Raw genomic sequence first — 14,156 nt, forward strand, 5'->3', positions numbered from 1 at the left:
GAAGTAATTATCACAATTAGCGATTTATTTATGGCTGGTAAAAAATCTGTTTGGCTGGTAAAAAAAAAATCATATACTCGCCAGTTGGCTGGTAAGCCAAAAAGTTTGTTTCCTCCCCTGCAAACAAGTCAAAAACATTCAAGTTAAATGATCTTGTGGAATTTAAAACAGCACAATTAATGTATGAAGCAAAAGGTAATGTACTTCCAGGAAACATTCAAGAACTGTTCTTTGATAGAGAGGGGGGTTATAATCTGAGGGAAGAACTCAATAAGTCCTTAGTGTACACACTACCAGGAGAAGACACTGCATTTCCATATGTGGAGTGAAACTGTGGAACAGTCTGAATGTGGTGCTAAAGCAATGTCAATTCAAACTGAATTATAAGGAAATTATTTTCACGAGGTACAGGGATGAGGAAGGGATTTTACATTCACAGGCGTTTACATTTTTATTTGATTTCTTTCATGTTTTATATATACCGGTAATTATAATTTTTTTAAATTTATTTATTTTTGTGCATATATATATTTATTTGTTTTGTAATGTTTTAAATTAGTACACTCCTTTTCAAACATGTAAATTGAGTTATGAGGTAAGCCACACATCCCTGGTCGTGTTGTGATTGTTTTAAAATTCTTATTGTAGTTTTTATGACTTTGTGTATACTGTATTTTGTATTTCTTTTAGTATTTCTGTTTTTATATTGTACAGCACTTTGGTACAACTTCGGTTGATTTTAAATGTGCTATATGAATAAAGTTGACCTTATGTTTTGTTTTTGTTTATGAATTTTTTTTTCATTTCATAGAGATCAATGATTTGTTTTGATTTTATATTGTTTGTATTTACATGTTCGAAATAAAGATTTCAAATCAAATAAAAATGTCCTCATTCCAAGCAGATCTAGCTTTGTGAGAAACCTCACCGTTAAACAACATGAGGGGAAGGCAGATCTGAGAGATGAGGCTTCTGATGAGGTTTAACTATGAAGCTGGTGGGGAAGGGATTACATGGGGATATTTTAACAAAAAATATGTACTATAAGCAAAGAGAAGTTTCGCTTTATTTGAGTTTTTTTGCAAAGGTTTTTGACTCTTTGCTAGGTTTTAGTGATAACTTCTGTTGTGTTAATTATTAATTGATTCGTTTTTAATGACTTATGTTTCCTAGTTAAATGTCATTATCTACAATACATTGGGTTAATCCATGTACTAATTGTACATTCCTGTGTGTTCACTCCAGTATGACCCCCGCTTTGGAGATGCCTTCTGGAACAGCAGCATGTTTGGCATGATCAACTACCTGTTACGCATGATGAGCAGCTGGGCCATAGTCTGCAGTGTGTGGTACCTGCCTCCCATGTGCAGAGAGGTGAGTGTGTCAACATAGTCTGTGGTATCTGCCTCCCATGTGCAGAGAGGTGAGTGTGTCAACATAGTCTGTGGTACCTGCCTCCCATGTGCAGAGAGGTGAGTGTGTCAACATAGTCTGTGGTACCTGCCTCCCATGTGCAGAGAGGTGAGTGTGTCAACATAGTCTGTGGTACCTGCCTCCCATGTGCAGAGAGGTGAGTGTGTCAACATAGTCTGTGGTACCTGCCTCCCATGTGCAGAGAGGTGAGTGTGTCAACATAGTCTGTGGTACCTGCCTCCCATGTGCAGAGAGGTGAGTGTGTCAACATAGTCTGTGGTACCTGCCTCCCATGTGCAGAGAGGTGAGTGTGTCAACATAGTCTGTGGTACCTGCCTCCCATGTGCAGAGAGGTGAGTCAGTCAACATAGTCTGCAGTGTGTGGTACCTGCCTCCCGTCTAGGGCTGCACGATTAATCGTTTTTTAATCGAAATCGCGATTTGGAATGATGCAATTATCAAATCGCCAAGCCTGCAATTAAAAAAAAAGAAAAAAAAAAAAAAAAAGAAAAAAAAAAAATTATTTAACCAGGAAGTCCATTGAGATACACGATCTCCTTTGCAATCTAGACCTGGCCAAGATGACAGCAATAACATTTGCAATACATCACACGGCAATAAAATGTGCGATACATCACACAAGAACATAATAAATGTGCATGTATACAATACATCACATGTAAACACAAAGCAGAATAGTCTACATGATAGTAAAAGTGTATAATACAGGGTAATACAGTAATTTTGCAGTTGGGACCCGACTACAGAAAGCGGCAACATTCTTCTTGTAATTTTTTTTTTAAATATGTTATAATCGCATCGCAAATCGCAATCGCAATATCTGTCAGAATAATCGCAATTAGATTATTTCCCAAAATCGTGCAGCCCTACTCCCGTCCCGTGTGCATAGAGGTGAGTCGGTCAACATAGTCTGTGGTACCTGCTTGTGCAGTGAAGTGAGTCAACATAGAGATGAAGCACAGTAGAGCGCTGCCCTTGCCGCATGGTAGCCGGGTTGTTGCTGTATTAACAATACTCAACCAGTAGGGGCGCTCGAGTTAGGCCAGGTTACTTTTCGTCTCTCCCGACTTTCTCTGCCGATGGAGACGCAGCGTGGATAGAATAGGCAGCACGTTTTTTGAAATAGCTCTCCAAACTTGTCATTCATCAGTGGTGCCGACGGTTGTTAAATTACTCCATTCTCTGCTTGATGAGCAATGGGTTCGACTGATCAGCAAATACTTTTTGACGGCATCAGTTGACGTTGGCCCACAATCCATTTTGAGCTGTGTGTGTGGGTACGCACGTAGATATGGGCATGCCTGTGTAGTTTGCCTTTGTTCCATGGATTAATGTATGCAAGTGACAAAGAGAGAACATTATAGTGTGTTTATATGTTTTGTCAAACATGTCTAGATTAATTTATGGTTTTTATTCATTTGAATAAATGCCTCAAAATGTACTGCAAAGCTTTGGAGGCTCATTATATAATGAGTATCTCACTTAATATTTGGAGTGACTGAAATAGAGCAAGTCACATGTAGCTTCTGTCAGGCTTTGCACCTCCTGGTGGCACATAACAGAACAGCACTTCATTGAGAAATTACATTAAAATCGACTGCACTGCCTATTGCTGAGATGTTTGACAGATCCGTCTGCTCCATCAGTAGACCTAATCCACACATAAATGCATATACATTTGAAACTTTTTTGTAGCTATTTCTATGAGTTTTGGCTTTTTGTCCACATGAAAACTGTGTTTTAGGTCACTGAACACTTTTTTGAAAACTGAAACACTGAAAATACATTGTATTCCAGTGGACCGGTGAAACCGGAGATTATATAGTTTTCAAAATGTATTTTATCTGAGGTCAGGGCCATGGAGAGTTCCCTGCAGCCTCCCAATGGTGGAAACCAGAGTTTTTAGGTCATGCTATCGGATCATTTCATGAGTGTTTTTGAGAGATTTTCTAAAACACTGTTGGTGTGGAATACAGTCTTCTTGAAAACGAGGGAGGGAAAAACCCAGTTTTCAAAAATACTTGTCGACTAGGCCAAAGTCTGCAGTGTGTGATACCTGCCTACCATGTGCAGAGAAGTGAATCAACATACCTTAACTCCTAATCACACCCTGCTAAGCTGTGTTTTTATCAAGTCTGTTTTGCAGCGCTTGCTGTCAGCAGACACCCCTTGTAAAACACAAAAGAATCAGGCGTGATTGTATGTTTTATACTTGCTTTGCGTAACAACATTGATTTATTTTCCTGGGTAGTTCCAATGTCCCCCAGTGATCTCTTTGGGCGCGTTCACACCTACCCTGTTTGGTCCGTTTTAAGTGAACCATGGTCCCTTTAAATCAATAGTCCGTTTCGTTTGGAGAGGTGTGAACACAAACCAAACTATTGTGAGGATCAAACAACCGAACCATGGTCCTTTTGAAAAGTTGGGACTCGGTCCATTTCAAAGTGGAGCATGGTGCGTTTTGCTGTTGGTGTGAACGCAATCGAACTATAGTACCTAATCTAGGAAGCAAAGTAGCCTACAGTGCATTGCAGTGTGCGCTCCATAGTCAGACTCGCGCCACGTGCGTAATGACAGTCTCTCCTCTCTAGACTTGCGCCGCACGCGTAATGACAGTATCTATCTCTCTCTTGCTCTCTCTCTCGCTCTCAACTCTACTACAAATTAGGTTAGCTCAAAAAAGGGAAGTGTGAACGCAAACCAAAATCAAACAATGTATCACACATTTGGTCGGACTATCCGTGGACTTTCAGATGTGAACACGGCCTTTGAGTGGGGTTTAAAATCGGTGTTCACGAAAATGTACAGGTACACTCTTTGTTTTTTTTAGGTGTTATTGACAAAGATGTAACATTTGACTGCTAATAATGGAAACATTGTTATAGACGTGAAGTATACATTAAGCTTTGTTTATGTGTACTCTACTGAGGGAGGGAGTGGATCTGATGTCAGATCAGTACGACCTGGGTGCAGAGTAACGGGAAAGCAAAGACCACCTGGGGAGGGCCAATGACTGAGCAGCCTCAGATCTCCAGACATTGTGTTCCTTCTCATGGCAGAGTGGAGAAAGGGAAGGTATTCACTCTGTAAATGTCAGAGTTGGATGAATGCAGTGGGCTGTGATCAGGGCCGGACTGGGGAAATAATTCATACCGGGAGATATAGCGCGAAATATTGCCCCAATCAGGCCACTTTTTAAGCGGGGGGTCTGGGGGTCCCACACCAGGACATTTTGTTACAAAGACTTAATTTCCTGCATTCTGGTGAATTTTAGTGCATGTGAATCATAAACTATTGAGCCAACAATTGCTTAGTACAATGTACTGTTATGAACCTCAAATAAAACTGTTGTGGCACTAGCAATGCTACTCTCTCCACCTTCAAAAAGAAAAAAGCAAGAGCACAACATATTTTTCTATTTACTATTATAATACTGTTAACCACTCTCTCCTGTAAGGGCCTTTCTTTTTCTTTGTTTTATCCCTCTCTCCTCCACCCTTTCTCTTTCTTCCACTGTCCATCTTGACATCAACGTTAATTGACTTTCGCTCTACTGTATCTCTCCCGAGTCCCTCACTACTTGGCTCATTGCCTGGCTGTTATTCTGCGTCTGAGTGCCATCTGCCATTCCATTCGCCGCCTCCACTGTCAATCAGTCGTATCGCCTGGTCCCGCCTCCACCTATCACAAGCGGCAGCACGGCTCCATTGTGTGTGTGTGTGTGTGATCCGTGTGAGAGAGAGTCAGATAGTTCTCCAACTCTGTCGCAGACAGTGAAATCCTGGTTGTTCCCCACCCACCTGGGTTATCTTGCTATTGCGCCGCGCCGCCGCCACAACTAGAAACAATGGCCTGGCAAATCTTTTTTTTATTATAATAAAAAAATATTATATATATATATTTTTTTTATATACTTTTTTTTTTTTTTTTTTATCTGTGCAGGCCAGGCCACCGGGAAAACTCCCGGTGCTCCCGATGGCCAGTCCGGGCCTGGCTGTGATATAGTCTGTCCTCGGAGGTGTTCTGCCCTTTTGATCAGTTTCCGCTTGGGATGAGAATAGTCCATGAACCAAAGGAGAAGGCTATAAGATCGCTCTGTTCTCACAAGGCCCCATATTTAGCCATGACTGGTTTCTTCTTTCCTCTGATGTAGCATTTTGTTATGAGTCATGTATATTCCATGCAATGATCCTCCAAAAAGTTTCTGAATCATTGCCATTGTTTCTTTATATTTAGAGTAGCCTGGTCCTATTATGCATCTGCTTTTTATTCATGACGTGTCTCTTTGTGAATAGGAGGGAGAGGATGCTGTACAGTTTGCCAATCGTGTTAAGGCAGCTATTGCCAGGCAAGGAGGACTGGTGGACCTGCTATGGTGAGTAATAGCAAAAGCTTGTTGTTCAGACTAGTGCTTGTGGTTATTCATGATGAGATAATTGGGTAGAAAAAAAACGCTATAGTCGATTTCTGAACTCAGATTTTATAAGGGAACTTATGAAACTCAACACGGTAAGTCTATGTGAATAGCTAGCTACCATCTGTCCAGGGCTGATGGACTGATGATGCCAATTCAACATGTTAAACCGTCCGTCGGGCACTAAAGAACTGCCCAGACCAGCTGAGGCAGACCAACATTGGTCATTAATGCATTTTCACAGTCAGTGGCAGTCTTGGCAAATTGGTGTGGACATGGCTCTGTTAGCATTACACTATGCAATAGGGGTGTCATGATTGACATGATTTATTGATGACTGAATCAAATTAATCAATTACAAAAAGAATTAATGAAAAAACGTAATGCATCAATGCTTAAAAGCATTTAATTGTGGCAGTTTAATGTTCCAAGTATCTAGTCTGATGGAAATCCAAAAGAAGGAAGAATCATTTCATGCAGAAGCACTAATGTTCATTTGGAGATGCACATTTATCATTTAGATGCACAGATTAATAGATGAGATATTCATTTAATGAATCGATTACTTGAATAATTGTTTAAGCAGCTCGACTACATAGCAAATCTGTCCAACACTGATTTTTATTCTACAGTTATAATTATTGCCTCCCACTAATCACCTTTTTCATAACTTAATTTCAATCTGTCTCGCCTCTCTATGGCTTCTGTCTCACCTCGTCATGTCTACTAGCAAGTTCCTCTTGTGGATCAAAGTGGTATCCATCGTCTATCTCTAAACTGTAGGCCCTGGCGAAGCTGCATCATTTACTTAACTAAGCACTCTTCCACTAAATAATCTTCCATGCCTATGTCACTACCTACTAGGGCTGACCTTCGATTTTCTTTGGAATTCGAAGCTTCGGGGCCGAGATTTAATTCGAAGCTTCGAAATAAAATAAAAAAATATATTTTCTAATAAAATAATATTTTTTTTTCTTTTTTTTATGTTGTGGGACTTGTACAGCACTTTGTTCAACGTTGTCAGTGCTGTAAAGTTTAAACCTTTTTAAATCTTAGACAAACAACACTTTGCTTTCATGAAATATTGTAAACCGTCATTTGAGGCTTTATAAAAGCAGCACAATGAACACAAACCTGTCAGTGCAGAGTCCGACCTCGTCTTAAATAACAAACAGCATTGCTTGTTGTAATTAACAAATAGGCAGAGTTGATTTTGCAAAAAAAAAATTATATAATTTTATTTTCATATTCGATGCCCATCGAACGAAGCTTCGAAGTATTTAAGACAGCCCTACTACCTACGATACTAATGTCTCTACTACTATGCAGTCAACACTGCAGCACCCAAGTTTCAACACTGTTTGATGAACAGTGTAACTCAGCTGAAAGACCCTTCCTGCTGACTTACAGAACTGAAGTACAGAACTTGTAAGTCGCTTTGGATAAAACAGTAAACTGACTGTTGTCCTTGAATGTTTTCTTCTAGGGACGGTGGTTTGAAGCGAGGGAAGGTAAAAGACACCTTTAAGGAAGAGCAGCAGAAGCTGTACAGCAGGATGCTGGTGGGAACCCAAGAGGATCGCAGTCGCTCCTGAAGAAAACCCGTCTGGATACGACCAGAACCACTCGGGACCAAAACTGAACAGTCAGCCGTCGCCTCGGCTCCCTGCCGGAGCTGGTGGCCTGGAAAGCTCCCTCTCTGGTGTTGGCAATACTCCGTTTGGCTTCCTCGGTCACGGCCTCAGCCTCGCGTGTCCAGCTCTCATCGCTGTTACAGACTATTCTGAGCCTCCTCAGTGTTGTGAAGGTTTAACAAGAGGTACAGCTTCTGTTTGAGTCACAATAAGGTGTGCAAAAAAGATGGTGTGTTGTCTTGTCTTGATGACGACCTTTTTGAGGGACGAAATGTATTTATCCTCCTCACAAAGTTCCTGTATTTGTTTGGTTGTTCAACCTGTTCTGTTTTACTATATTGTCTGTATTGACAGTTTAGTATTTGTTGTTAAAGTTACAGATCTGACAAGCTGAGAGGTATGACAGAGGTACTGTAGATACAGCTAGTTTGTATTGAAGGGAAACCCTGTGGCTCATTTGGGAGTTGCATGGCTGGCTTGTACCCACTACGACTTAGGGTTTGGTGCCAAGTTTAATTAAATTTCAGATATTTTTATGGGCTTTTTTTTAAGGGGGAAAGGCCTTATATTTTAAGCTTTGTGTTTTTACAGTAAGTAATGTATCCGCACATGTGTACAATACATGAGTTACTTGACAGTTGCGATCTGGATGTTGTTTTTATTTCTGTGCAATATTCCATGGAATGTGTAAACCTTGTTCACGTTATGATATGGAGAATGTGCACCCACAGTAACTGGGATTGGGTTTGTTCAAATGTAGCAGATGTTCTTGTCCCAGCTAATATTTAAACAATGAGAATATACAATGTTCTTATCTAGCATTGGCCTGGGAGATTCTCAGTCCTAAGTAGGATCATTTGAATCTAAATTGGTCGCTAGACTGAAACTTGGTCATAATGTGTCAATATTAGAGTAGCTGGTAAAATAAGAGAATCAGTCATACTGAATTCATGGATACCCTTTCTAACTGCTTCTCATGAGGTTCTTATTGGATTCATGCTCATTGCTGGGACCGTCTTGCCAAATTTGCTATGTGACCTCTCAAAACGTTATTTTTAATTGTATTTATTTATTTCTAACAACTGTGTTTTCCCCTGCTTGGCAGCTTCTAAGAGGCAGCAAGGAGAGGGTCCAGGTATAGTTCTGAACTCCCTAACAGGCTGTAGTCACGGCAGAATGCCTTTGCCATCTTCACCCTAATCCTCATCCTACTAGACGTTTCTGTATCAGGGATAGTCATTTAGATCAAGTGTCAAATCTGTTCACCAAAATAAAAGTTCATGAAAGGGACGCGATCTGTGAATGTGTATTGATTTTATTAATTTATTCTAATAGAAACATGTTAATCCTGGTCAGTATTCCTCGCTTGTATGCAATTGACCTGTCTCAAACCCTGCCCCTTTTCATGATCCTCCAATCACAACTGTCGCTTACCTCGGACAAACCAAGTTTGTCCGAGGTAAGCGACAGTTGTGATTGGAGGATCAAGAAAAGGGGCAGGGTTTTGAGACAGGTCCATTAAATTAGGTAATTTTGGCGTGCTACTTTCAAGACTGGCAGTTGAAATGTTTGCCAGTACAAAAGTAGGGAGAATGTGGGTGGGGTTTAAGTAAATTATTTCTGTTCACTTGGTGTACATCACTGTACATCACTGACACCATTCTGTTGACCGGAGCTTATAATAGCGTTGCATTATCGCCACAGTTATCCCAAGTCAACCCAGTGGTTCTGAATATCCTCCCAACAATAAACGATTATTTCAGGAACAGTTTCACAACTTGGAAGTAGTTTTCCCACCTAAGTAGTCCGCAGTTTAGGTTTGTGCTGCTTTTCTTGGCTTCAGAGCCCAGTCTGTGGGCACAGCTTCTGTCTGTCATCGATTTATCATGCAGTGGGCAGCCGGCCTCAACCTGGGTTTGGGTTGAGGATTAAAAACGTTGCCACTGAGTATTGACCTATATTGATCTATTTGATGACCAAGTGTTCAGGGACAAGTTGTCCAACCCTGAATGTCATGAGCATGAGACCTCATCCAGAAGCCAGCTTTAATCCTGGCTGCACAAACTGCCTCACTTGCCTTTCAGAGTGCCCCCCCCCCCCCCCCCCCCCTTGGATGGCTTTGTTTTCACTGGTGATGGACAGGGCGACATTCTTTTGCGTCTTGTGTGTTGCAATGGCTTCAAATGGATCCATTGACAAAGGGTGAAGAAAGCACACAGTGCTCAGAGGAGGAGTAAGAGGAAGCAGGGAGAAGACCTCAAAAGGTTGGTTGTGTAAACCCTGACATGGCTGAGCAACAAACTGCCAGCACTATGGAGAGCCTGAGTTTTTGGCCTCCTTCAGCTAGGGCCCCAGTCTGCTGCTGTGGTACAGGACTGCATACACAGTGTATTCTGCTGTGCTGAGCTGCAGGAGGATTGTGTTTGAGAACTAGGAACGGTTGTTGTCGAAAATATCAATTACAATAAATAGAGGTGATTACATAATAGTGATATGATGATCACACATCCAAACTCTCAAATAAAAGAATGGTGAGATGACGTTAGTCTAATTTAAATGTACTTGTCTTGGTATTACATTGATACACACTTGTTATGGAGCTGCAAGCTGTAGAAACTCTGGGTAATTCTATGTCACTGATTCTTGAGAGTCGGGACAAAACATGTCCTACATAGAAACGTCTAATTTATATAAGAAATTAATAATGATTGACATACTCACAAAGTTCAATCTAAAGGTATTGTGTATACTGATGTTATGTTTTAGAACATATATTTGTTTTTTGGGGGATATTTGTTTAAATGTATAATCTGTGGTTAGAAGCTCCCATGTTAATTTCCTTGTCCTCAGCAAGGGTCACATTATTGACCAGCCCAAAAAAGCTTGAAAAACCTCTCCACTTGTGAAAACATACATATCAAATCAAGGATGAGGGTTATAAATGTATAAAACAATGCATGCCATGAAACTCAAATAATATTTTCCATAGAAATCTGCCTATCAAAGTTGTGTCCTCAATTTATGTCAACTCTGTCAGACTTTTTCATAAACCTAATTAAATCAGGCAATAGCATGGCCAGCTCTATCCCTGAGGACCCCTTTTCCTTTCCCTGCCTGTGGTGAATGCAACACTACCACACATGGTCTGGTAAATTTGATACGTTTTGATATTTTAGACAAACAATGTCAATATTCCTATGGTCACAGCTGGAACATGTCAACACCATCTCTCCGTTATTATACTTTTAAAAAACAATAGTGGATTGAATTCAAGTGTTTCAGTGAGATTATTAAGACAGCTAGCAACTGCCAAAAAACTAGCTAGCTGCAGTGCACAATACAGGCTTGGAGGGAAAATGTGTGCCTTTTTGTCAACTCCGTCAGATTTTGTGTCTGACGGAGTTGACGTGTAAGCTGACGGAGTTGACAAATCCATCAATAATCTCATAATATGCTATTATTATACTATTTTTGAACATGGTAAAGGATTTAAATGTTATTTCAGAGTTGTATCTGCACAGAAGTGTGCATATAATAGCATGCATTACAATACACTTCTGACTTTTAGAGCATGGGCAGGCTGTGGTCTGCTTATTGAATAATTGTCTTACATGTGTTAATACATAAATATAAATATATCACTTGTCTACGTGGTTGATTGATTGATGTAAAATTTCATAACCCAGTAGGGATACAAGACAGAAGAAAACAGTTATTCTTGTTCTTATACTGTTTACTTAGATCATCAGAGAAAAGGTGAACGAACGGTGGTAAACTGGATATTTCATCTTAATATCTTTATAATAATTCTTAATATAGGACTGGTCCATGTGTGTCTACTGTAGATTGCTACATCATCCTTTATCTGACTCTTTCCATCCATAGTGTAATACATTATGGTATGGAGTGATCAACAGGATAATATTTTGCTAGTCAGTTGTCTCAATCTTATCAGTTGTCACAAGTGTAGAGTTCAAGAAAAATCAGGATCAGATAAAAATCAGATCAGGATATTCTAGATAACAATGCCAGACAGTGCAGGGAGTCTCTCAGACAGGAAAAGCAACGAAGTAAAATGCGAAAAAGGCATTCAAGAGAAATAAAAACTATGAAAGAGAATATTACAAATGTAACAAAGCAACGAAACAACCTGATAAAAACAATAATGCGCAGAAAAAAGGCTACAAATACATCACCACTGGACTCTCCAGGCACAGAAACAAAGAAGATGCTATCAGGAAGCAAAGTAAGGAATCCGAAAATCCAAAAGACCCTTCTATTCCACAACATCCCCAGAAGAGAGCTGAAGACAAACTGAGTGCACTGAGTGTGTCATCAGGCACGATTCTTAAAAAGTATCGTCTTCTTCAACAAATGAAAGAGTTTGGGGTAACCTACAAGTTAATGAGAGAAAAGGAGCAGCCTCAGAAAAAGCCAACATTAATACAGGGTATAACACAGACTGTTCAGGATTTCTTCCTTCTTCCTTCTTGTAACTACTGTATGGGAATGGTCAATGTCTGTATACTATGTGAGCTGCGAGATACCCTGAATTTCCCCAAGGGGATTAATAAAGTATCTATCTATCTATCTATCTATCTACTCTACACGTGTGACAATGGATAAGACTGACACAATCACCAGGAACAAGATCAAGCGGCACATAATGATCCTGCTAGACTCCATGCTCAACCTCCACACCAGATTAAGAACCACTGTAAAGCTGAGCTATTCTTCATTCTGTGCTCTGAGGCCCTTCTATGTCACAGCACCAAAAGCATCTGATCGGAAGACATGTCTGTGTCAAATACATGAAAATGCATGCTTAATGCTCGAGGTCCTTAAAATGTCTGGTGTTGTGAAGTCAAACAAACTGGATGACAGTTTTCAATTAGTTTGTTGCTCTCCAGCAAGTGAGGCCTGCCTTATTCGCGCCTGTTCACAATGTCTAAACAAAGGTACAGTTACAACCCAAGAGCAAGACAAAATCGATGTTCAATGGAAGCAGTGGGAGAGAGTTCAAGAAGACACATGCAATGGAATCGACATGAACACTAAGCTCGTCGAACACCGAGGCAGCCTTTCATTGCTCATCAAACTCTATGAGCAAAAACTCAGAAAGGAAACTACAACACATGTGTGTTCATTGCGAAACCAGTCAAAAGAATACAGCAACACAATTGAGTCCTGTGATGAGAGTACAGCAATCGTCCATGTTGACTTTTCAGAATCCTGGAAATTCAAATATAAAGCTGAAGTTCAGGCCTGCCATTTCGGACAAAATCTGCGACAGATAACACTCCATACCAGAATGTATTACACTAAGGGTGGAAAGGCAGGGTTTTGCACACTGTCAGAGTCAAAGAGACAGGATGCTGCAGCAATCTGGACACAAATGGATCCAGTCCTAAAAGATATCAAGACAAAATATCCACAGGTTACCACCATGCACTTTTGGTCTGATGGTCCAAGCAAACAAGAACAAGAAGAACTTTTTTCTTCTGTCTGGTATCCCACCTACACTGGGGTTTGAAAGGACAACGTGGAACTTCTTCCCCACTTCTCATGGTAAGGGCGCACCAGACGGCATTGGCGGAACAGTAAAAAGAACAGCTGACAACCTGGTCCTGAGAGGAAATTATGTGACGGATGGACACATATTTTTCAAAAAGGTCTCAAACAGTCTGAATGGTGTTCAGCTGTATCATATTGTGGAAGAAGACATGCAAAGATACGACACACTTCTCATGAATCCTCTCAAACCGGTTCCCTCAACAAGACAAATACACCAGATCATCGCACATAAGGACAGGATCCACAACAGACAACTATCCTGCTTTTGGAGCGAGATGTTGGATTGCCAGTGCTTCTGCCCAGCTACCTCCTATTACCATGGCAACCCAGGAGAACAGCAGAGTGATACACGGATGGCAAGGAATAAGAGACCTCTGGCCATGTTGTGGGAGGAGATGGAAAATGAGATGGAAGAGGGTATGGAGATGGAAGATGTAATGGAGGAGTTGGACGAAGAACCTTTGAAAGGTCCTGAGGGTACGGTGACAGTAACGACTGTTAGCACTTAGCAGCCTTAGTAATGGAGACTTGTTAGCAGTAGTATATGATGACCACTGGTGGCTAGCCAAGACCATCGATGTGGATAATGAGCAACAAGATGTGAAAGTGGAATTTCTGCATCCCCATGGTCCAACAGAAATGTGGTTCAGCCCAAATGTGGCAAGAAGGATGTCTGTTTCTGCCCAGTTCAAGACATCATAGTGAAACTAATCAGAAATGCAGAAGGAAAGGAAGAGGAGAAGTGGGTGAGAAAGTGGAGATCAGGAAGTGGTGTAGAGGAGGTAGATGAAAACAGGGACGAGAAGAAGGGGTCCTGTTCTCCATTACTGTTTTTGTTGTTGGAAACGGTGCATTTTGTAATAGTTGGAAACAGTGTATGTAAAGTTTGTTGTTTATTACAATTGAGTTAACAAAATGTTCAGTATAAGACAAGGAGTTATTAGTTCTTATTATTGTCACTTCCATCTGTTTAAAAAATTGAGCAGAGACGCAAATCCAATTTTGTCAACTCCGTCAGATCATTGTCAACACTGTCAGATATTTATTTTTGTTAATCTTGGGGAAAATACAAATTCCTTCTTCAGTTTATGTTGTTTAAG

General features: G+C 40.5%; 1 protein-coding gene across 1 annotated transcript in view; it reads left to right on the forward strand.

Moving 5' to 3' along the window:
* Positions 1–8,119, forward strand: part of LOC311242551 (glycerol-3-phosphate acyltransferase 4-like) — a 45,634-nt gene extending 37,515 nt beyond the window's left edge. The window contains exons 11-13 of the mRNA XM_084331522.1: positions 1,246–1,374; positions 5,730–5,809; positions 7,335–8,119. Coding sequence (XP_084187648.1) covers positions 1,246–1,374; positions 5,730–5,809; positions 7,335–7,443 — 318 coding nt within the window. The 3' untranslated portion in view covers positions 7,444–8,119. The remainder of the gene's footprint in view (positions 1–1,245; positions 1,375–5,729; positions 5,810–7,334) is intronic.
* Positions 8,120–14,156: the final 6,037 nt, after the last annotated feature.

Source organism: Notolepis coatsorum (genome assembly GCF_963971535.1).
Source record: "Notolepis coatsorum genome assembly, chromosome: 1".
NCBI lineage: Eukaryota > Metazoa > Chordata > Actinopteri > Aulopiformes > Paralepididae > Notolepis > Notolepis coatsorum.